The 22,308-nt window shown below is 55.5% G+C and overlaps 1 protein-coding gene across 1 annotated transcript in view; it reads right to left on the bottom strand.

The window, feature by feature from the left end:
- Positions 1–22,308, bottom strand: part of CHD5 (chromodomain helicase DNA binding protein 5) — a 67,797-nt gene that overhangs the window by 28,284 nt on the left and 17,205 nt on the right. The window contains exons 6-21 of the mRNA XM_010357408.2: positions 21,970–22,093; positions 20,128–20,294; positions 19,735–19,956; positions 17,563–17,769; positions 17,112–17,323; positions 14,923–15,054; positions 14,722–14,830; positions 13,299–13,490; positions 13,013–13,213; positions 7,269–7,406; positions 7,058–7,179; positions 5,774–5,947; positions 5,262–5,403; positions 4,669–4,800; positions 2,220–2,337; positions 757–881 (exon numbers count right to left, since the gene is read on the bottom strand). Of these exons, the coding sequence (XP_010355710.2) occupies positions 757–881; positions 2,220–2,337; positions 4,669–4,800; positions 5,262–5,403; positions 5,774–5,947; positions 7,058–7,179; positions 7,269–7,406; positions 13,013–13,213; positions 13,299–13,490; positions 14,722–14,830; positions 14,923–15,054; positions 17,112–17,323; positions 17,563–17,769; positions 19,735–19,956; positions 20,128–20,294; positions 21,970–22,093 (2,517 nt within the window). The remainder of the gene's footprint in view (positions 1–756; positions 882–2,219; positions 2,338–4,668; positions 4,801–5,261; positions 5,404–5,773; positions 5,948–7,057; positions 7,180–7,268; positions 7,407–13,012; positions 13,214–13,298; positions 13,491–14,721; positions 14,831–14,922; positions 15,055–17,111; positions 17,324–17,562; positions 17,770–19,734; positions 19,957–20,127; positions 20,295–21,969; positions 22,094–22,308) is intronic.

Raw genomic sequence — 22,308 nt, 5'->3', positions numbered from 1 at the left:
ACCACTAATGGGACCACAAGACCATGTGCTGGAGGCACGCAGCCACCTTCTGAGGGCAGCAAGGAGCTGAATCTGCCCATTATCATACAAGGAAGTGCCTCTGTGCAGCCCTGCATGAGGTGGCCTGGGTGTGGCCTGTGTATCTGTGTGCATGGGCGCACACATGCGTGAATGAGAGACATCAATTTGTATGTGTTCCCCTGCATTTGTAAGCGTTCGATGTGTGTGTCCCAGTGCCCAAGAGGGGTGGCCAGGGACACGAGGGTGGCTCTATTCCCATAGCCCCTCCCCCGGCAGCCCTTCCATCCTTCCTTATCAGCCCTATCTGCCCCCTGCACCATCTCATCCTCCCCCACTCACCTCCCACAGGTCCCACTCTCTGCTCCCCGCCCCCTCCAAAATGGGTGCCTCTCTGGGTCCCAGGGCTCCCTCTTCCTGCCTCCCTCCTTGGTCCTGAGGATGGGAAAGACCAGATCAGAGGCCCCGACGAACTGCTGTGTGCCCCGGGACACTTCCCCTGCCTTCTCCCTGCCCTCTCCAAGCCTATTTCCTCCTCTGGACAAGGACAGAGCTGGAGGGATGAGCTTCCACTCACTCCCAGGGCCCCTCTTGGGGCCGAGACTCCATAGGGAAGGGAGGCCCACAGCAGCAGGGTAGGTGAGGAGGTCATGGCCAGGAGGGCATGAAGGACAGAACCTGCCTGAGGCCCGGGATGAGAGGCCCCCTGGGAAGGTGACGCGTGGCCGCGGCACAGACCTGGATGTCGTTGTGCGGGTTCCAGTCCGAGTCGTAGATGATGACAGTGTCGGCTGTGGCCAGGTTGATGCCCAGGCCGCCTGCCCGGGTTGAAAGGAGGAAGCAGAATTGCTGGGCCCCGGGGGCTGAAAAAGAGAGGCCAGCAGATGGGGTGTTTGTGGGGGTATACCTTGGGCGGGGAGACAGGCGTGGCAGAAAGGAGGTGGGGAGAACAGAGGGAAGGAACTGCAGCAACAGGTCCCTGGCAGAGAAGGACAAAGCCGGAGACCCCATCAGAGACAGGTGGCCATAGCTGCACTCAGTGGAGCCAGAGGGGAGGCCTGCCCAAGCCCACTTAGCCCCCAGCGTGCTCTGAGCCCTGGCCCAATGGGAGGTCACTGGAATGAGGAGGTCCATTTTCAAAGCCCAGATGAGCAAAAAACAAAGTGCAAGCCGCCAGCAAAGTACAAGCAGAGCCCAGAGAGCTCAGTCCTCCATGTCCCCCCAGCTTCCCAGCCCTGGCTTCCCTTAGCCTACCGATGCTGCCAGAGCAGCCCGGGAAACTCAGGGGCACAGCTCCAGGGCCTGGGGTCCCACCCCACTGGGCAACCCTGTCACAGGATGGCTGGTTCTCAGCCTCTCAGGGCCCTTCAGTGACCTGGGACTGACCACAGCCCCCACTGGAGCTGCAAACAGGCCCCCGGCACACCCAGGGCTTCAGCCACTCCTGCTTCCACATGTGGCTGGGTCACGTCTAGACCCTGAAACTCTGAACTTGCTATTCCTCCTGGCTCTCTGGCACGAGTGTGCAAAAGGAATCACTGCTTCAGGCGTTTGGAGAGCATGGCCCAGCCCCTTTCTAAGGGCTGACGCCCCAGGGAAACAAAGCTTGTTACTATTTGTTGCAAACTTGCTACTGAAGCTTGCCGCTGACTGCTTCCCACTCCAGAAGTTTCCTTTGCTACAGGAGGAGCTCCACTGGCAAGACCCTCCTCGCCTCTGCCCTCGTCTCTCCTTCCCAGCCAGGGAAGACCAAGCATGGGTGACTCTAGGGGAAGAACCTGATCATGTGTGGCCCAGGCGTTTCACTCTCTCCTGACTCTGGAAGTGGCCCCAGGTAGCACATGCATCTCTGTACCTCCTGCCACCATTTGCCACACGGCAGGCTCTGTCCAACACCACTTGTAACTGGGGCTTACTTGGTGTCAATATTAGAGGCCCCTGTCTGCCTTTCTCATTGTCTAACTCCATTCCCAGCAGGTGTTATCTGCTGGGCCCCTCAGAACTCCAATTCCATGGGAGGAATCCTTTTAACATTGGAAACTCAGGGGAAGCTGCCGTGGCCTGGGACTGGCCTGCTGTCTTCAGCTGTTTGTGGGGCTCTGCTTACACAACATTGGCTGGGTGGCCTGACTAAGAATGAGGCCTGGGAGAAGAAGCCAAAAAGGGGTCTCAATCAGAACCCTTGGGCGGGATGGGGGTACCGTTGAATCTGTCGATCGCCTCCTGTCGGAGGCCCCCAGTGATGCCACCATCAATCCTCTCATACTTGTAGCCTTCGTACTCCAGGAAGTCCTCCAGGAGGTCCAGCATCTTGGTCATCTGCAGGTGAGATGGGCACGTGAGGAACTGCCAAAGAGCAAGGGGCCCCATGGGCCCTGGGCAGGGACCCCGCCACAGCCAGGGGAGGGAGAGAGCCGCCTGCTAGGTGGGGACTCAGCTGGGTCCTAGGCAGGCCCAATGCAGGACTCTGGGGAAGAACAAAGCTTCCAACCTCACCCCGCGGAGCTAATCCATCCTCCTGCCCAGCCCCACAGCCACTCGCCTAAATCAGGGCTCTGACATGAGCCGCCCCTGCTCCCACCACACAGAACTAAGTTCTATCTTCTTGCCCCGTATTCAAGGCTCTGCTGGACTAGTGCTCCTTCACAGCCCCCAGCCATTCCAAACTACCTGACTCTCTTTCTGGAATACCCACCCCCTTACTGCCTAGGGAACACAAACATCACCTCTGTGATGTCTTCCCTGATTTCACTCCTCCCCATGAGAAAAGAAAGGCAGTCCCTTCTAAGCTCCCATGACCCCATGTAATTCCCTTTATTCTCGAGAGAGTTTAGCTGGATATAAAACTATCAGCACACATTTTCCCTCAGTGCATTGGAGATTTTGCCACGGTCCCTGCCACCTGTTGTTGTTAAGAAGACTGAGAACGATCTGGTTGCCCTTATTTTGTAGGTACTAGGTCTAAAGTACCTCGGGGTTCTAAAGCATCTAAGGGTTCATTTATTTATATTTATCTTGCTTGGTACTCCAGAATGCACTCCAGATCTGAGACCTCACATCTCTCTCCAGGTCTGCAAACTCTCAACAAATCCAACTTCTTCACCACTTTTTCTCTTTTTTCTGCAACTCCAATTGGATGATTATTGGAGCATCTCAAGGTGTCTTCCATGTTCTCTCTGTTTTATCTTTGTCTCTGTACACTGCATTCTGGGGAAATGCCTCAGCACCAGGTTCCAATTCATCAATAAGTTCTTTTCAACAGTGTTCAGAGTCTGTCCAGTCTGTTGAAATGTTTTATCTCAATTTCATGCATGTTTCTATCCAGTTGTTCCTATTTCAGTTCTTCCTGCTTTTGCTTAATTTCTTCTTTATTTTAGGATGCCAATTTTTGAGGATCCTAAACACGTCTACGTAAAGTCTTTTCAGGCTATCCTATTCTTTCTCTCTCTCTCTCTCTCTTTCTCTCTAAGAGACAGGTCTTGCTCTTCACTCAGACTGGACTGGAGTGACAAGATCATAGCTCACTGCAACCTTGAACTCCTGGGCTCAAGCAATCCTCCTGCCTCAACCTCCCAAGTCTCTGGGATTATAGGGTGAGCCACCACACCCAGCCCCTATTTTCTTATTTGGATTTTATTTATTGCTTTGGGGGATGTCTCGGCATTCACTTTTGTATGGGTTTGGAATTGGGGTTCATAGGCTCATTTTGGGCAGGAGGGTCCCGTCTCTGCCACCTGCCCCGCGTGCACATTTCTGGAAGCTGTGTGGTTCCCATTACTTGGTATCTCAAGGCCTCTGACCAGGCTTGCGTCTCATGTTCGTACCGAGGTACTGGGGGGTGTGGATCCATCTCCACTCTAGCCCACTCCTTGGCTCAGCCGCTGGTCTCAAACTTGCCCTGCTTTCCAGCATTCTTTGTGCTGAAGCAGCCCAGCAGGGTGGCCTGGGGCTGCAGGCGGCGGACGCTGCTTTCAGTTGATGTTTGTGCATAAGGAGCCATGGCCCAGACTCTGGGTTTGAGCAAGGGGCCTGGCTCAGTCGGCCCACAAGAGGAGCATTTTTAGCCCCATGACCCTGTAGGATCATCACTGTGGCCTCCAACACAGAGCTGACCACGGGGTCAGGTACCTGTCCCTTGAGCTGTCTCCCACAGTAGATTGAGCAGCTTGAGGACAAGGACTAGATCACTAGTCCCTGCACCCATGTGCCAGCACACAGCCTGACTATGACAGACGCAAACAAAGGGATGGAGAAAGAAATGAACACACCTGAGCTGGCAGCCCTGCCTCCAAGCCAACAAGCCAGGCGCCAGTGGCCCCTCAGGGCCTACTGGAGAGAGGAGTTCCTCCCAACCATACCCCAGGGCCCCACCTTAATGAGAAACCAAGCTGCAGGGGAGGAGGTGGCTGTCTACCAGCCTGGACATGCAGACCAGAAGGGCAGGTGCGGGTAGATGCTGCTCTTTATGGCAAATGTGCTCCGAGCTCCTCAGCTGCATCATGCCAGAGCACGGGGGCATGACCCCTGATACACAGTCACGTGACCCGCACGGGAACGGCACTGGGTCCTGAGGGGTGCCGGCAAGTTTGCGCCCCCAAGCATCAGGGCAGGATGCTCTCTGTGGGGCAGGGCTGGGCAGGGGCAGCGCACCTGGGAGAAGATGAGCACACGGTGCCCCTCGTCCCGCAGTTTCTTCAGCATCTTCTGCAGCAGCATGAGCTTCCCTGAAGACTTGACCAGGGAGCTTCCATCGTAGGAGCCATTGGGCAAGACAGGGGCCTCCTGCAGACACAGCAGGAGGTGGGGCGTTGGCGGGCTCCCCTCTCTGGCTGCGCCAAAGGGGCCGCAGGGAACAGGCAAGTGCCAAGCAATGGGGTGATGGCCTGTCTGCCTGCTGAACATGAGGCCCACACCCGAGCCAGGCTCCACAGTGCGGGGTAGACCGTGGGTCCCATGGCCCTGGCTCCAGGCCCCCTGTTCCCAGGCAGGGCTCACAGCTGTGCCAGCCCTACCACAGCAGCGGGTTCCACGTTAAGCTCCCCAGCACCTATCAGAGTGGCCACAGGCAACCTTCCATGATGGCCAGGGAAAACTACCATGGTGGCATCGCCACAATGGCCAGGGGAACCTACCACAGGGGCCACAGGAACCTACCACAGCAGCCACAGGCACCTACCACAGCAGTCACAGACACCTACCATGGCGGCCATGGAGAAGCTGTCATGATGGCCAGGGAAACCTACCACGGCAGCCACAGGGAAGAGGTAGGGGTGGTTGCAGCACTTCTTCAGGTCCATCATGATATTGAGCAGCGATACTTGGTTCCCGCCCCCCTTGGAGTTCAGCGCCTCAAAGTTTCGCGTGAGGATGAACTTGTAGTACTTCCTGCAGCAGGACACGAGGAAAGGCAGGCTGGGTCAGACCCACCTCCGAGAGGGCTCTCTCTGCTCTGCAGGGGGGCTGGAAGCTGATGGCCAAGCACCCATTTACAGGGAGACCCAAGGGACCCCCAAGAGGTGAAGCCACCAGCCTGGAGTCCCCCTGCAAGTGACTGGGGGACACTGCTAGCACTCAGGTGGCCCAAACGCTTGTCACTAAAACCTGAGAAGAGGCCCCACGAAGAAAGTGTATGCAAAGCATGAGCCCAAGCCTCAGTGAGGCTGAAGAGCCCTCCACCCACGTGGGAAGTGACCCAGGAGAGCAGCCCAGGGGAAAGGGTGCACACAGGCTGCTCCTGGCTCAGCCCACCACTCACTTCTGCATCTGACTCAGCTCCACCCGGACGATGAGCTCAGTCTTGGCCGGCATGTTCTTGAACACGTCAGCCTTGAGCCGCCTGAGCATGTGCGGCCCCAGCAGGTCATGTAGCTTCTTGATCTGGTCTTCCTTGGAGATGTCAGCAAACTCCTCCAGGAAGCCCTCCAGGTTGCTGCAACAAAAAGCTGGAATAACAGCCAGGAGCAGAGGACCGGGGCAGGGGAGGCAGGGTGCAGAGCACCCAACCCATGTAGGCTGGCTGGCTGGTGAACCAGGGAGCCCTGGCATTGCCCTGGGTATCGTCTCAATTTCTGTCTAAGCCTTGTCGCCTCTACACATCACAGCCCTCTTTTCCTCAGCCACACTGGACACCTTTCCATCCTCAAAACCATCCAGGACAGGAGCTCTCTATTACCCAGACAATAGACGAGGAAACTGAGTCTGATGAGTGCCCAAGCTGATAAGTACAGCTTTGCCAAAACCTCCCCACAAATCTACATCTCCTGGTGGCTCACGCCTGTAATCCCAACTTTGGGAGGCCAAGACGGGCAGATCACCTGAGGTCGGGAGTTCGAGACCAGCCTGGCCAATATGGTGAAACCCCATCTCTACTAAAAATATACAAAAATTAGCTGGGCCTGGTGACACATGCCTGTAATCCCAGCTACTCAGGAGGCTGAGTCAGGAGAACAGCTTGAACCCAGGAGGCGGAGGTTGCAGTGAGCTGAGATCGAGCCACCGCACTCTGGCCTGGGCGACAGAGTGGGACTGTTTCTTAAAAAAAAAAAAAAAACTACATCTCCTGATTCCAAAATCGACACACTGCTCCCTGAACGCCCCATTCTGAGCAGGCAAGTGGAGGTAGGTGAAGATGAGGAGGCTGGGCAGTGGGTTCCGGCCACCTGGGAGCTTGCCTCTGCCTCCACCACGGTTGCCCATGTGAGTCACTGGGGTCTCAGCAGAGGGAAAGGAACTTGCCAGGGGAGTGCAGGCAGGGACAGTAGTCCAGGAGGAGCCCTGGGTAGTCTAGGCCAGAGCTAAGGAAGAGTCGTGGTATTAGCAGCTGTTGATATTTACCAAACACTCCCGTGTACCCACGCCACCCACCCCAACACCCTGCTTCTGCGGGAGGTCAAAGCAGGGACGTCGCTAACACTCCCACTTTACTGATGAGGAAGAAATGGCCGAGCAGGTCTCACAGCCAGGATGGGCTATTGATCTGTCTTCACTGGGGCCACCCCAGCCCCACCACCACCTCCCTGGCTGGATCCAGGTGACTTACTTGAACCTCTCCGGAGTCAGGAAGTTGAGGAGATGGAACAGCTCCTCCAGGTTGTTCTGAAGGGGAGTCCCTGTCAGCAGCAGCTTGTAATCAATTTTGTAGCTGTTTAAGACCCTAAAAAACTGAAGGGAGGAGAGGGGGGCCCATCAGGGGGCTCTGGGCGGCCCCTCACCCTGGGCAGCTCTGGGGTCTGGCGGCTGGCGCCACCTACCTTGGACTGGTTGTTCTTGAGGCGGTGGGCCTCATCTACCACCAGGCAGGCCCACTCAATGGAGCCCAGGATGGCCTGGTCGATGGTGATGAGCTCATAGGAGGTGAGCAGCACATGGAATTTGATCTGCACTTCTTTCTGGAGAAAAGAGGGGCATTGGGGAGGAGACAGCTGGGAGCAGAGCGGATCACAGTCCCAGGAGACAAACAGCCAAGAAGGAGGTGTGCACAGGAACACACAAAGGCTCCAGGGAGCCCTGGGCCGGCCAGCCTAGCACCAGAGGGGCAGATGCTGGCCACCAAGCAGAGGGGCATCAACTGAGGCCCAGAGCACAGCCCTGAGAGAGGGTGGTGTGGACGAGAAGAAACGGCCTCCGCTCGTAACACCACCAGTGAGACAGGGTCTTACTCTCATCCCCCAGCCTGGAGTACAGTGGCACGATCACAGCTCACTTGCAGCCTCCACCTCCCAGGTGAGGTGGCTCCAGCAATCCTCCCACCTCAGCCTCCCGGGTAGCTGGGACTGCAGGCACTGCATTACCAGACCTAGCTAATTTTTGTATTTTCGTAGAGACAGGGTTTCACCATGTTGCCAAAGCTGGTCTCAAACTTCTGAACTCAAGTGAACCGCCCGCCTCGACCTCCCAAAGCGTTGGGATTACAGGCACGAGCCACCTCAAGCAGCCCTGGCTCCAGGTTTATTACTTCCTTTCCACTCTCACCTCATCCTAACAAAACATGAGCTCAACTGTGTCCTTTATCCACCACTGCCCCCAGGGTTACTTTTGTTTTTGGAGAGAGGAGATCTCACTATGTTAACCAGGCTGGTTTCAAACTCCTGGCCTCAAGCAATTCTCCTGCCTCAGTCTCCCAATGTACTGGGAATACAGGCATGAGTCACCGCACCTGGCCTTTTATCCCTATGTAAAGCTCATGGGGCCTCAGGCTGGAGCACTCTCCCAGGTCCCTGTGGCTAATAAATGGCAGAGCCAAGACATGAACAGAGAAACGGACCCTGCACTTGGGGTTTAATGCCTTGAGGTTGCTGATTTGAAATATTAATTTCAAATTATTGTTGAATTTGTGTTTTGTAACAAATATCCCGGGGACAGTGGAGTGTATGCTGGAGACGTGGAGCCTCCCTGGGACAGGTTCTCATTCCCCTGCTCCCCTGCCCCTGCCTGGTGACCGCTGTCCCCCTACTCCCCCTGGTGGGGGCCTGGGCCTGGGTACTGGTGGGGAGGGGAAGCCAGGCACACAGTCTATGCACCAAGTTCCAGGACAGGGCCTGGTGCCTGTGAGGGTCTGCACTCTCCCGGTGAGGATCCCCACACCTGAAGGAACACGACTTTAAAAAGCAAATTTAGGCCAGGCACAGTGGCTCACGCCTATAATCCCTGCACTTTGGGAGGCTAAGGTGGGAGGATCACTTGAGGCCAGGACTTTGAGACCAGCCTGGCCAACAGAACGAATCCCCATCTCTACTAAAAAATACAAAAATCAGCCAGGCATGGTGGTGGACATCTGTAGTCCCAGCTACTCAGGAGGCCGAGGCAGGAGAATCACTTGAACCCAGGAGGCCCAGGCTGCAGTGAGTCGAGATCACACCACTGCACTCCAGCCTGGGTGACAGAGTGAGACTCTGTCTCCAAAAAAAAAAAACCAAATGTAAAACACCTTGGCATGTTGACAGAGAGACCACAGAAGAAAGGAAAAAGCTGCTTTCCTGCGAGCCCTGCACTTTCATTTTGCATTGGGCCCCCCCAGTGATGCAGGCCTGTCCTGTCCTGCACCAAACCTGCCTCTCCCAGCAGCCCACATGCCTGTGAGAGAGCAGAGAGGGCCAAGGATGTCGTGCAGCACAGGCTTTGCCCACACATGGCACCTGGGTTTACACACAATCTTTTAGCCTCGGTCTCCTCGCCTATCTAGGTGAAGAATGCTATGAGAACTCAAAGAGCTACGTCTGTTCCTCAAAAAATCAAAAATAGAATTACCATATGATCCGGCAGTTCCACTTCTGGGTGTATACCCAAAAGAAGTGAAAGCAGGGACCCAAAGCGGTATTTGCACACCCATATTCCTTTCCATCAGCATTACTGACGATCACCAAAAGCCAGAAGCAACTCAAGTGCCCATCACCAGACGAACAGATCAACAAAACGTGGTCTATCCACGTGATGGGATGTTCTCCAGCCTTGGAAGGAAATTCTGACCCGTGCTACAACATACATGAACCTCAAGGACATTCTGCTCAGTGAAATGAGCCAGTCGCAAAACGACAGATGCTTCCCGATTCTACTCATATGAAGCACCCAGAGTAGTCAACCTCGTGCAGACAGACAGACAGTAAACTGGTGGCTGCCAGAGGCTGGAGGTGGTGGGGATGTTCATGTTTAATGGGGACAGAGTTTCCATCCTGCAAGATGAAAAGAGTGCTGGAGATTGGTTGCATAACAATGTGAATGTACTTAACACTATTGAACTGTTTTTTTTTTTTTTTTTTTTGGTTGGTTGGTTGTTGCTGTTGTTGAGACGGAATTTAGCTCTTGTCGCCCAGGCTGGAGTGCAATGGCGCGACCTCAGCTCACTGCAACCTCTGCCTCCCAGGTTCAAGCAATTCTCCTGCCTCAGCCTCCTGAGTAGCTGGGATTACAGGTGTGCACCAGCATGCCTGGCTAATTTTTGTATTTTTAGTAGAGATGGGGTTTCACCGTGTTGGCCAGGCTAGTCTCAAACTCCTGACCTCAGGTGATCCATCCGCCTTGGCCTCCCAAAGTGCTGGGATCACAGGCATGAGCCACTGTGCCTGGCTGTTTTTTTTGTTTTGTTCTGTTTTGTTTTTAAGAGACAGAGTCTCACTATGTTGTCCAGGCAAGAGAGCAACAGCTGTTCACAGACACAATCATGGCGCACTCCAGCCTCAAGCTCCTGGGCTCAGGCAATCCTCCTGCCTCAGCCTCCCAAGTAGCTAGGACTACAGGTGCACACCACCATGCCCAGCTGAACTGTACTCTTAAAAATGGTTAGGATGGTAAGTTTTACATTATGTGTATTTTACCACAACTTTTAACAATAAAATAATTAAACAGTAAATATAATAGAAGAGCCAAATCAGCAAAGTGCCTGGCACATAGCAGGGTCCCAGCATGGCTCAGGGGAGGTTCTTTTTGTGTCTAATGACCAGGGGCTCATCCATCTACAAAGTCACCTGTGGGATCATTGATTCATTCACTCATTCAACAGTTTCTGAGCATTTCTAAGAGCCACAGCTGCCAGCAGACAGTGGAGGAGGCCAACATGAGGGACTCGGAGGTCCTGTGAGAGGATCTGCCAGCCAACAAGGCTGTAGCACTGACATTTTCTAGGGGCCAATGGCTGCAAGTCCTCGCTCCTCAATGTGGAGTGTTTAGAAATGCAGAGGCTAGGCCGGGCGCCGTGGCTCACGCCTATAATCCCAGCACTTTGGGAGGTCGAGGCGAGCGGATCACAAGGTCAGGAGATCGAGACCATCCTGGCTAACACAGTGAAACCCCGTCTCTACTAAAAATACAAAAAATTAGCCGACCGTGGTGGCGGGCACCTGTAGTCCCAGCTACTCGGAGGCTGAGGCAGGAGAATGGCGTGAACCCGGGAGGCAGAGCTTGCAGTGAGCCAAGATCGTGCCACTGCACTCCAGCCTGGGCTACAAAGCAAGACTCCATCTCAAAAAACAATAAAAATGCGGAGGCTCAGGCCAGGCATGGTGACTCACGCCTATAATCCCAGCAGTTTGGGAGGCCGAGGCAGGCGGATCATGATGTTAAGAGATCAAGACCATCCTGGCCAACATGTGAAACCCGGTCTCTACTAAAAATACAAAAAGTGGCTAAGTGTGGTGGAATGCGCCTGTAGTCCCAGCTACTCGGGAGGCTGAGGCAGGTGAATCGCTTGAACCTGGGAGGCAGAGGTTGCAGTGAGCCAAGATCGCACCACTGCACTCCAGCCTGGCGACAGAGTGAGACTCCATCTCAAAAAAAAAAAAAAAGAAAGAAAAAGAAATGCAGAGGCTCGGGCCCCACCCCAGCACTGCTGGGTTACAGACTGTGCTTTAACAAGACCTCGTAGGGTTCACGGCACCATGAGACCTCGTGCTTACTAACTCACTTGACTCTGTGGGGTGTGTCTGTTAACTCCATTTTGCTGAGAAAACACTGAGGCCCAGAGAGGCCACGTGATTTGCCTGAAGTCACACAGCTGGTGCACTGCATTGAATAGTGTCCCCCCAACATTCATGTCCACCCAGAAGCTCTTTTGGAAATAGGGTCTTTGCAGATATAATTAGTTATCTGGGCATGGTGGCTCAATGCCTATAATCCCCATGCTTTGGGAGGCTGAGGCAGGAGGATCGCTTGAGCCCAGGAGTACAAGACCAGCCTGAGCAACATAACGGAGACCCCATCTCTACAAAAGCTTTGAAAGTTAGCTGGGTGTGGTGGTGTGTCCCTGTAGTCCCAGCTCCCGGAGGTCAAGGCTGCAGTGAACTATGATCACATCACTGTACTCTAGCCTGGGTGACAGAGTAAGACCCTGTCTCAAAATAATAATAATAATAATAATAGTAATAATAATAATAATAATAATAATAGGCTGAGCGTGGTGGCTCGCACTTGTAATCTTAACAATTTGGGAGGCCAAGGCAGGCAGATTGCCTGAGCTTAGGAGTTCGAGACCACCTGGGCAACATGGTGAAACCCCATCTCTACTAAAATACAAAAAATTCGCTGGGCATTGTGGCATATGCCTGCAATCCAAGCTACTCTGGAGGCTGAGGCATGGGAATCGCTTGAACTCGGAGGCAGAGGTTGCAGTGAGCTGAGATCATGCCATACTGCACTCCAGCCTGAGTGGCAGAATGAGACTCCATCTCATAATAATAATAATAATAATAATAATAGTAATAATAATAATAATTAGTTGGGGCCAGGCACAGTGGCTCACTCCTGTAATCCCAGCACTTTGGGAGGCCGACAAAGGCAGATCACTTGAGCTCAGGAGCTCAAGACCAGCCTGGCCAACATGGTGAGACCCGTCTTCACCAAAAAATACAAAATTAGCCGACCGTGATGGCGCACCCCTGGAATCCCAGCTACTCTCGAGGCTGAGGTGGGAGAACCACTTCAACCCAGGAGGGGGAGGTTGCAGTGAGTTGAGATCGCCTCACTGCACTCCAGCCTGGGCGATACAGTGTCTCAAAAAAATAAGTAAATAAAATAAGTAGCTAAGATGAGGTCATATTAGATTAGGGTGGGCCTTAAATCCAGTATGAATGACGTCTTTATAAGATGAGAAACAGACACAAAGGGGAAAACCCCATGTGCTAACAGAGGCAGAAACTGACTGGACGGCTGCAGGCCAGTGAACTCCTGCCGCCACCAGGAGGCTGGAAGGAGGAAGGGAGGGTCCTCCCCTAGAGCCTTCAGAGGCACGCTGCCCTGCCTTCACCTTGATTTCCAACCTCCAGCCTCCAGAACTGTGACTGAATACATCTCTGCTGTTTGAAGCCACCCCGTCTGTGACACTTTGTTACAGGAGCCCCAGAAAACTGACATGGCGGTAACTCAGCCTCTAGGACAAGTCCTTCAGAGTCTGCCAGCCTCAGTAGCCCTCCCAGGCTGAGGGACCCCAAGGAGGGCAGGGCACCTGTGGTCCCTGAACCAGACCCAGGGTCTTCCTACCGTCCTTCCAAGGATGGCAAGCCCTCACCTTCATACGGAACACCTTCTTCCCACTCCGAATGGCGTTGTCCTCAAAGGAAAACTCGTTCTCCCGGATCACTGAGCGGCTCTCCTTGTCCCCCGTGTAGGTGACCACATAGAAGTCGGGTGCCCACATCTCAAACTCGCGTTCCCAGTTGATGATGGTGGAGAGGGGCGCACTAACCAGGTAGGGCCCCTTGGAGTGGCCCTGGAGAAAGAGGCCAAAGCCGTGAGACCAGCTGCCCTTGGCCAGGACTGGCCACCCCTCCTGGTCACCTGCCCCGCCTGCCCACCTCCTTGTAGAGGGAGTAGAGGAACACGATGGTCTGCACCGTCTTGCCCAGACCCATCTCATCGGCCAGGATGGTGTCAGTGCCCTGCGCCCAGGAGAAGCGCAGCCAGTTGAGGCCCTCCAGCTGGTACGGGTGCAGCGTGCCGCCTGTGGAGTCGATGTACCACGGCTGCTTGTCGAACTTGACCGTGGGCTGCAGGGGAGGCAGCAGTTCAGACACACCCTAGATCCTGGGCCACCAGAGTCCACGCTACAGACCTTTGCACATGCAATTCCTTCTGCCTGGAACACTCTTCCCTCTCCTGTCTGTCTTCCTAACTCTTCTCCAGTTCTTGGATGGAACACCTCTTCCTCTAGGAAGCCCTCCCTGACTCCCAGCCTGGCTGAAGTGCTCCCGCAGTGTCCTCCCATGGCAGCGCTGTACTTCTCCTATCAGGGAAATTTCCCAACTGTTGAATTCTCTGACTTTCAGCCCAGGTTGTCATCACCACCTTGGTCCTGCTCACTGCCTCCTCTTGAGCACCATCCAGGGCCTGGGACATGTGGTCACTTACTCACTATTTTTTGGATGAACAACAAAACGAACGTCTATCTGGGGCATTCTCAATGCCCCCAATAACTGGCTCCTCCACTTGATCCAAGCATTTGACATTTGCTTTTTTTTTTTTTTTTTTTTTGAGACTGAGTCTCTGTTGCCCAGGCTGTAGTGCAGTGGCACGATCATGGCTCACTGCAGCCTCAATTTCCTGGATTCAAGGGATTCTCCTACCTCAGCCTCCCTAGTAGCTGGGACCACAGGCACGGCACCATGCCTGGCTAATTTTTAAATTTTATGTAGAGGTGGGATCTCACTATGTTGCCTCAAACTTCTAGGTTCAAGCGGCCCTCCCACCCCAGCCTCCCACGGTGCTAGGATTACAGGCATGAGCCACCATGCCCAGCCCATTTGCCTCTTGATCCTGCTCAAGGTCACTGGCCCCATGCAGCCCTCCCAATGGACCAGGCCCATCTGCCTTTCCTCGGCATCTGACAGGCGCCTGATAGTCCCAGGCCAGGCCCTCTGTGTTCTGTGGATACCCGCCAAGGGCCCCTAGAAGACAGTGTGTCTTCTGAAACAGATGCCCAGGGCTCAGGGGCCCTCGTCTCCTCAGGGCCAACCCAGGGCCAGGCGCTAGTGGACACCCAGAGAGCTCTGCTGAGTGAGTGGGGTCTCCTCCCAGGTGAGAGTGGTGTGTAAGTAGCGTGTCAGCAGCAGTGCTATGAGGAGCCTTGCAGCTGTCCTAGCCTACGTGGGCATGACACTGTCTGCATAAGCCAAAGGGCCCAAGGAAACATCCCTTTGAGAACACACACCCCCTGCACATTCAAGTCTGGGGTGGGCAGGCCCTGGCAACCCCACCCACTGCTGCCCCCCCACAACTCACGTCCACAATGGGCGTGTCCGGCGGCTTCTCCTGCTTGTCGTCCCTCAGCTTCTTGCCCTTCTTGAGCAGCCTCTTGGGCAGCCTGGTGTCTTCCCCCAGCATCAGCTCCCTAGGAAAAGGCATAGGATGTAGGTGAGTAAGGCTCAGCCCAGGAGCAGACCCCAGCAGCCTGTGCCCAGCAGCCGGATCCCTGCGGCCCACCTGTGGCCCCAGTAGGCCTGCTTGAGGTTGTCGTAGTAGGGGATGTCGATCTCATCGATCTCCCAGGTGCACTGGTCATAGGGCAGGTCTTTCCACTTGATCAGGTAGTGCACATCCCCCTTTTTGTCAAAGCTGCAACACAGTGAACAGATGTGGGTCGCTCAGGGCGCCACAGCACGGGTTTGATGAATCTCCCAGGATGCAGAGCCACTCACACCCAGGGTCGCCTCGGATGCTGGGCCCAGTCAGGACTGAGGGGACCAAGGCAGAAGCTCCAGGGAGGTGCAGCGGCTTGCCTGGGGCCACACAGCGAATGAGAGGGGGACGGGGCAGAGCCAGAGAGGTACACGGAGGCCAGCTAACAGAGGAGCAACCAGCCAGCCTCCCGCATCCTGTGCAGCCTCTGTGGCAGGGATGAATCCCATTGGTCACGGGATCTGGATTTTCACAGGAGTTCTGGATTTCTGAGTTGGAAAGTTCTCTTTCCTGCCAATGGACTCAGTTTTCTAACTTAAAATATGGGGAGGACTCGTGCAGTGGCCATGTAGGGTGAGGAGCTGTCTCTGCAAAGTAGATAAGGACGCAATTCCTGCATGTGAGGCAGTCTCCTCCGGGGACACAAGTACCCAGTGGCCAAGCCCAGCAGCACACAGCTTGATTCTGGCCACTGGGAGGGTCCTCAGGGCCTCCCACCCGCCCAGGCTAAGGCAACCAGGCCAGAGGAGTGCTGCAGGGCCGGGCCGGGGCATGGCTACCCCACACAGCAGTGCCAAGGAGGCACACAGACCCGGTGGGCAGCGGCTGCTGCGGGCCTGGGGGCCATAAAGAGAAAGACCAATCCCCGGTTACCACAGAAACCGATGTTTGTTTGTTTTCCAATACATAATTGATTGTTTTGCAGACTGGGGGAATAAATCCAGGGGAGAGTCACCTGTCCCACTTTGGAGCAGAGAGAAAAACTACCATGTATATTTTTAGCATGCAATTTAGTAAAGGTAGAAAACCGTTGGCCATTTCATTGCTGGGCTCAGGTTCCCACAGGAACTGACCCTTGAAGGTCATTCTCAGGAAGGTCTGGGGAGGAAAAACGTGGGTGTCCCATAGTTGAAGGGGTAGCTTTTACAAATTCCGCGCCCCTCCTTCTGAAGACTGCCCACAGCCAGCCTCTGGCAAGCTCCGGTCACCTGTGCAGCAGCCTGTTCCCTACAAGGGCCTCAAAGCCCAGCAGTTGGGAGCCAGGACTGAAATCTGAACATCTGGCTCAGGCTCTTAACCTCTGCTCTCCCCAACAGCTGCCTGAAGCCAGAAGCATTGAGTGGCAGAGGCCACTGATCCTAAGCCCCTCAAAGGCAGAGGCCACGGGGTAGCCAGGTTGGGGAGCATAAGCTCCAAGCTGCCACCACACAGCAGGTACTCTGGGCCCCACCCCAAGGCCCATCTGTCAGCCACCACCAGTTCTCAAGCCCTTAAACTCAAGAATCAGCAGGAGTTCCCATCACCCACCAAATCAAAACCAAAGCCCACGGGCCTCCTGCCTCTGGCTCTTTGTCCCAGCCTCCTGCAGCCTCTGATTGCTAAGGCATCCCCAGGAATTGCCAGACTGCTCCAGGAAGAGCTGCTGCTGGGGCACTGGGGGGTGCAACAGTGGCTAAGAAAGTAGGTCCTGCAGTCAGAAAGCATGGGGTTCAAATCCCAGCTCCACTCCGTGGCTGTGTGATTCTGGCAAGTGACTTCACCTTGCTGTGCCTATTCTCACATCAGTAAAACAGAGGTAAAAGAAAGACTCCTCTCTCCCAGTAGACAGTGCTCAGTACAGCCAGCTACTATTACAAACGTGGGGGAAATGTGGACATACCCCCACACCTCGGGCCTCCCGCATCCTCAGAACCCTCCTGCTGGTATCAAGCACTAACCCAGCACGAGGGCCCCGACCCCCCAAGGGTGTGAACACGTGTGCATGAGTGTGCAGGCATGCATGGGACGGCCCCTCCAGCAGGTCAGGCAGATCTCCAGCACTGGGAGCCCTAGGCCCCTTCCCTGTGCCCCTGCTGTGCCCACATGTGGTTCTGCACAGCAGCCCCAAAGCAAGGGTCCTGGTGTCCTGCCCTGCACCATTTTACAGAGCAAAGGAGCTGATGCAGCCCAGCCCCAGTGACGGGCAGGGAGGGTAGCCAGCTGCAGGCACACACCTATGGTTCAGGATTCGGTGAACCATCATCCACTCTGGCTTGATGCCGTAGCGGTAGAAGCGCTCCTCCATCTTGGCATACAGGGGGTCCTTGTTCTTCCTCTTCTCGCTCTTGCCGTCCTCATCCCCAGAGCCATAGTCAAAGGGGGGCGGCTCATCCATGTCATTCTTTCTTTGGTAGTTGCGATACATCACCGTGTGGTACAGCTCCAGCTGCTCACAGACGGGCACGAGCCACAGAAAGGGGATGAGCCATGGCCCTCTGTGTCTCCCTACCCAGCTCCCCTAGCCCCAGCCCAGGTCCCAGGCAGGACAATCCTCCCGCTCAGCACCACCCCAACTCCCAATGGCACCCCTCAGTCAGAGGCGCTTCAGCCCCTTCCCGCCAGCCCGGGAGGGTCCAGGGCTCACCAGGTCCCGGGCCTTGGCACAGTCACCCTGCCGGCACTCACCTGTAGCTCCTTCACCCAGGAGCAGTGCCAGTAGGACAGCCCTGCCCACTTGACAAAGAACTCTCTCTCAGGGATGCCCTCCAGGGGCTTGGGTGGAGGGAGGCTGGGCTCCACATCAGGCCCAGGCAGCCCCACCATGAAGGGGGCAGGGGGCTCCGTCCACCTCCAGTGTAGAATCCTCTGGACTTTGCCCTTCAGTGGGGGGCACTGTGGACAGAGAAGGGTCCCCACGGTGGGGCTCAGCTGCAGGGCCCCGCCCTGAGGCTCCCATGACAGCAGGCTGCCACGCAGGCTCCCTCTCATCAGTGCCACTGTCCCCAGGTCAGAACAGCACCACCGTGACGCCATGACATCCACCCCGTCCTCAGGAGCCGCATGGGTCATACACACAGGAGACAGGCAGTGGGGGTCTGGGAGACCACGTGGCCCTTTCACTCAGTGGTAAACTCATTGGCACCCAGAATATCCGAGCCAGGGTAGGTAAGACTGCCATGTGCACACGACAGAGGGGAAAACTGAGGCCCACTCGGCAACGGACAGCAGAGCAGGGAGCAGAATATGAAGTTCTGGACTTCCCCTACCTTAGGTCTTCCCATTGCCCCCTGAAAAGAGGTCACATCATTGTGTGACCCCCAAGCACCCAGGGAGCATGAGCCCCGTGCTGGAGCTCAGGGACACGGCAGCCCCCCATCCGCCATCCCTCACCCGGGGCAGGGCTGCACCGAAGCACTGTGTGTCTAGGCTGGGACAATGAGGCCCCATTTCTGGCAGCCCACAGACACACTGCACGGGCCCTGACCGATGTTAGGGTGACAGTGAGCTGCTGGCTGGCAAAGGTGAGAAATGCAACCGCCACAAACCCCACCACCTGGGCCCTGAGATGGGTGGGAGCAGCCTTGGCCTTCCAAGGAGGCGGTGCTGAGCCTGGCTAGACAGGGTCAGGGGTGACTGATTCAGGGAGACAGCTCTGTTGGGGACAGCAGGTCCCAGCTCTGCTACTATCTGTCCTCGGAAACTTGTCCAAGCCTACCGAGCCTGCTTTCCCATCTGTAAAATGGCCCACCCCTTCCTTCACCTACCAGGTTTGTGGTGCCACATCACACCTGAAGGCACTCTGGAGGTGCAAGGTACACCACACAGCCAGCCTTCCTTTGGCCTTGGTGACAACAAAGGCCAAGAGGCAGAGGAGGAGGAGGACATGGGAGGCAGGAAAGGCTCCTCCACTGGCTCTAGGGGGAGTGGAAGAGGGGACCCTCCCACCCCCATCCCAACTCCTCAGGAAAGAAGCTGAGAGGAAATCCACTCCTGCCTCCCTCCCATCCCCAGGGCCTTCCATGAATCCTAGGAAAGCACAGAAGGCTGCACCCCTCAAAAGGGTCCTCCCCTGACCCCGACACAGACACAGACATGTATGTGCGCAGATGCACGCACACACACACACACACACACAACACAAGCCCAAATGCACACGGGACAGCCCAGGGCTAAAGGCAGCACAGCCCAGGACCTGAGGGGTGGGGGATCTGGCACCGCGGGGTGCAGGGCAGACAGCTCAGAGCAAGGGGCCTTCCGATGTCTACTGTGATTGGGGGGTGAGGGATGGGGGTGCCCCTCTTCCTGCAGAAACTGATGCTCTGGCCCTAGGACCCTCCTACCCTCTCCCTATCCCCAGCCTCGGAACAGGAGCCAGGTCTGGGGTGGCTCCAGGGACCTGAATCTGAGGGGACAGTTTGGCCCTTGTGTGGCCTTAGGCAGGTCACTCTGCTTCCCTGAGCCTCAGTTTTCTCATCTGAAAAGGAAATAACAAAATGCGTGGTGCCAGAATATTCAGTAATGTTAAAGGACACTATGATGGATGTGGAGTCCTTGCAGAACACGTGGTCACTGAACAGTGGTCGTGGTACTGGCATGATCACCACAGACCTGCCTGCCTTTCCCTAACACTCATGCCTCGCGTCTCTAGGGGGGGTCAGACGCGGAGCGGGACGCCAGGAAGCTAAAGTGGGCGTGGCCTCGAGCGGCGTGGGCGGAGCTTTGCGGGATCGGCTACCGAGGCGGGTCCGGAGCCGGCAGGGGCGGGGCCTTTTGAGGAGGGCAGACCTTCCCCCTGGGGGCGGGGCCTGTTCCTGGGGTGGGGCGGGGCGTCCGGCGCAGGGCGGGCGGAACACTCACAGTACAGCGCGGGCAGAGCCATTCACCGTTTGGGATCTCGGGCAGCGGCGGGTTGAGGCAATGCAGGTGGTAGGAGGAGGGGCAGGCATCGCAGCAGAGCAGCTCGCCCCCGTCCTTGCACACGCGGCAGAACTCCATGTGATCGTCCTCCTCCTCCTCGCAGCCGCCCTCCTCCTCTTCGTCGTCGTCGTCCTTCGGCTCCCACTGGATCCCCTCCTTCTCCTGGGGGAGGAGGCCAGGTGGAGGCACCCTGGGAGGGGTCCCCGCTGCACCAGGGCTCGACTCCCTCCCTCCCCCACAGCATCTCCCCGCATTCTGCCCCCAAATGAGGGCACAGAGGTGGGGGAGCCAGGCGTGGCCCCGCTCCCAGCCCGGGGCTCTGCCAAGGCTTACACAGTGGGGGCAGCTCCACTTGCCCTCTGGAGCCTTCTCCAGCTCTGGGTCCAGGCACACGAGATGGTAGGCCCTCGGGCAGGTGTCGCACAGGATGATCTCCCCACCTTGCTGGCACACCTCACAGTAATCCTGGTGGTCTGTCTCATAGCCGTCACCATCATCAACTAAGGTAGGGGAGAGGCAGTCATGGAAGGCCTCATCTGCACTCCCAGAACACAACCAACTGCACCGCCCCAGGCCAGACAGGCACAGAGTAGATGCATGGATAGGTGGGTGGGTGAGTGGACTGATGGTTGAGGTTGTAAAAGGGTGAGGAGATAGAAGATGGATAAAAGGAAAGAAGGAAGGAAATAAGGGTAAGAGAGTGGGTGGATGGGTAGAAAGATGAATGGATAGATGGATGAATGGACAAATGGATGGATGGATGGACAAATGGATGGATGGACTGATGGATGAACAAAATGGATGGATGGACTGATGGATGAACAAGATGGATGGATGGATGGATCGATGGACTGACAGATGAACAAATGGATGGATGGATGGAGAGATGGATAATGAATGGACAAATGGATGGATGGATGGATGGACTGATAGATGAACAAATGGATGGATGGATGGATGGACAAATGGATAGACAGATGGATGGAGAGATGGATGATGAATGGACAAATGGATAGATGGATGATGAATGATGAATAGACAAATGGATGGATGAGAATGGACAAATGGATGGATGAACAAATGGATGGATGGATGGATGGATGGATGGATGGATGGATGGATGGATGGATGGAAAAATGGATGGATGGATAGATGGATGGATGGATGGACAAATGGATGGATAGATGGATGGATGGATGGACAAATGGATGGATAATAGATGGACAAATGGAAGGATGATGGATGCATGAATGGATGGATAGATGGACAAATGGATGGATGGACAAATAGATGGATGGGTGGACAAAAGAATGGATGGATGGATGAATGAACAAATGGATGGATGGGTAGACAAATGGATGATGGATGGATAGATGGGTAGACAGATGGATGGATGGTGGATGAACAAATGAATGGCTAATGGATGGACAAATGAATGGATAATGGATGGACAAATGGATGGATGGATGATGGATGAATGGACAAATGGATGGATGATGGATGGATGGACAAATGGATGGATGGATGGATGGGATGGATGGATGAACAAACGGATGGATGGATGGATGGATGGACAAAAGGATGGATGGATGGATGGATGGAAGGGCAAGTGGATGGATGGGTGATGGGATGATGGGTGGATGGATGGACAAAGGATGAATGAATAGATGGATGGATGGATGGTGGATGGATAGCTGACGGATGGATGATGGATTATGGATGAATGGCTGGATGGATGAGGGATGGATGGACAAAAAGAAGGAACTGAAGGAAAGAGGGAGAGGGAGGGATGGGAAGGAAGGTGAGGGGACAGATGGGTGTTAAGTGAGTGGGGGGTGACTGAATAGAGGATGGTGATGAGATGAAGCACTTCCCTCTCCGGTCACCACACTGCTAAGGCAAATACCCTGGGGAGGCTCCCACCATAGGTTCCATGTTCTTTCCTCACTGGGACAGGATGCCCCTCCCCAGACAGTAGAGACCAGGGCCATGTGGGAAACACAGGGGTCCCACCTGGCCGAGACAATGAGGATGCCCTTCCCCTGCTTCCTGCGGGGAGGTTCCATGCCCCACACACCCACCCCGCAGGCCAAGAACCCTCCAGATGGGGAGTCCTACTAGTGCCCCCCTACGTCCACCCAGCAGGCCAAGAACTCTCCGGAAAGGGAGTCATACTCCTCTTCTTCTTGCGCCTCCTCTTGCTCTTCTTGCCCAGGGCTGCAGAGCACTCGGAGCGCACGGAGGCACTGTGGATGCTGGCGCTGTCGAAGTCCGACTCCTCCCTCTCATCTTCTTCACTCTACAGGGGAAGACAAGGTCCTGTGATCCCAGGGCCTCACCCAGAAGGCTTCGCTGGCCTGGGCAGTGTGGGGTGGGACAAAGCACAGAAGAGGCTCTGGAGACACAGTACTCTCTGCAATTCGCCTCAGCCCCCCACACAGCTGAAAACCTCACATTACAGCCTACCTGTCTAGCCCGATGTCCCACCACCCACCCAGAGCCCTGCTCTCCAGC

Source organism: Rhinopithecus roxellana, chromosome 12 (genome assembly GCF_007565055.1).
Source record: "Rhinopithecus roxellana isolate Shanxi Qingling chromosome 12, ASM756505v1, whole genome shotgun sequence".
In the NCBI taxonomy this organism is placed as follows: Eukaryota; Metazoa; Chordata; class Mammalia; order Primates; family Cercopithecidae; genus Rhinopithecus; species Rhinopithecus roxellana.
The sequence above is the reverse complement of the archived record's forward strand: the minus strand, read 5'-3'. Positions and strand labels throughout refer to the sequence as shown.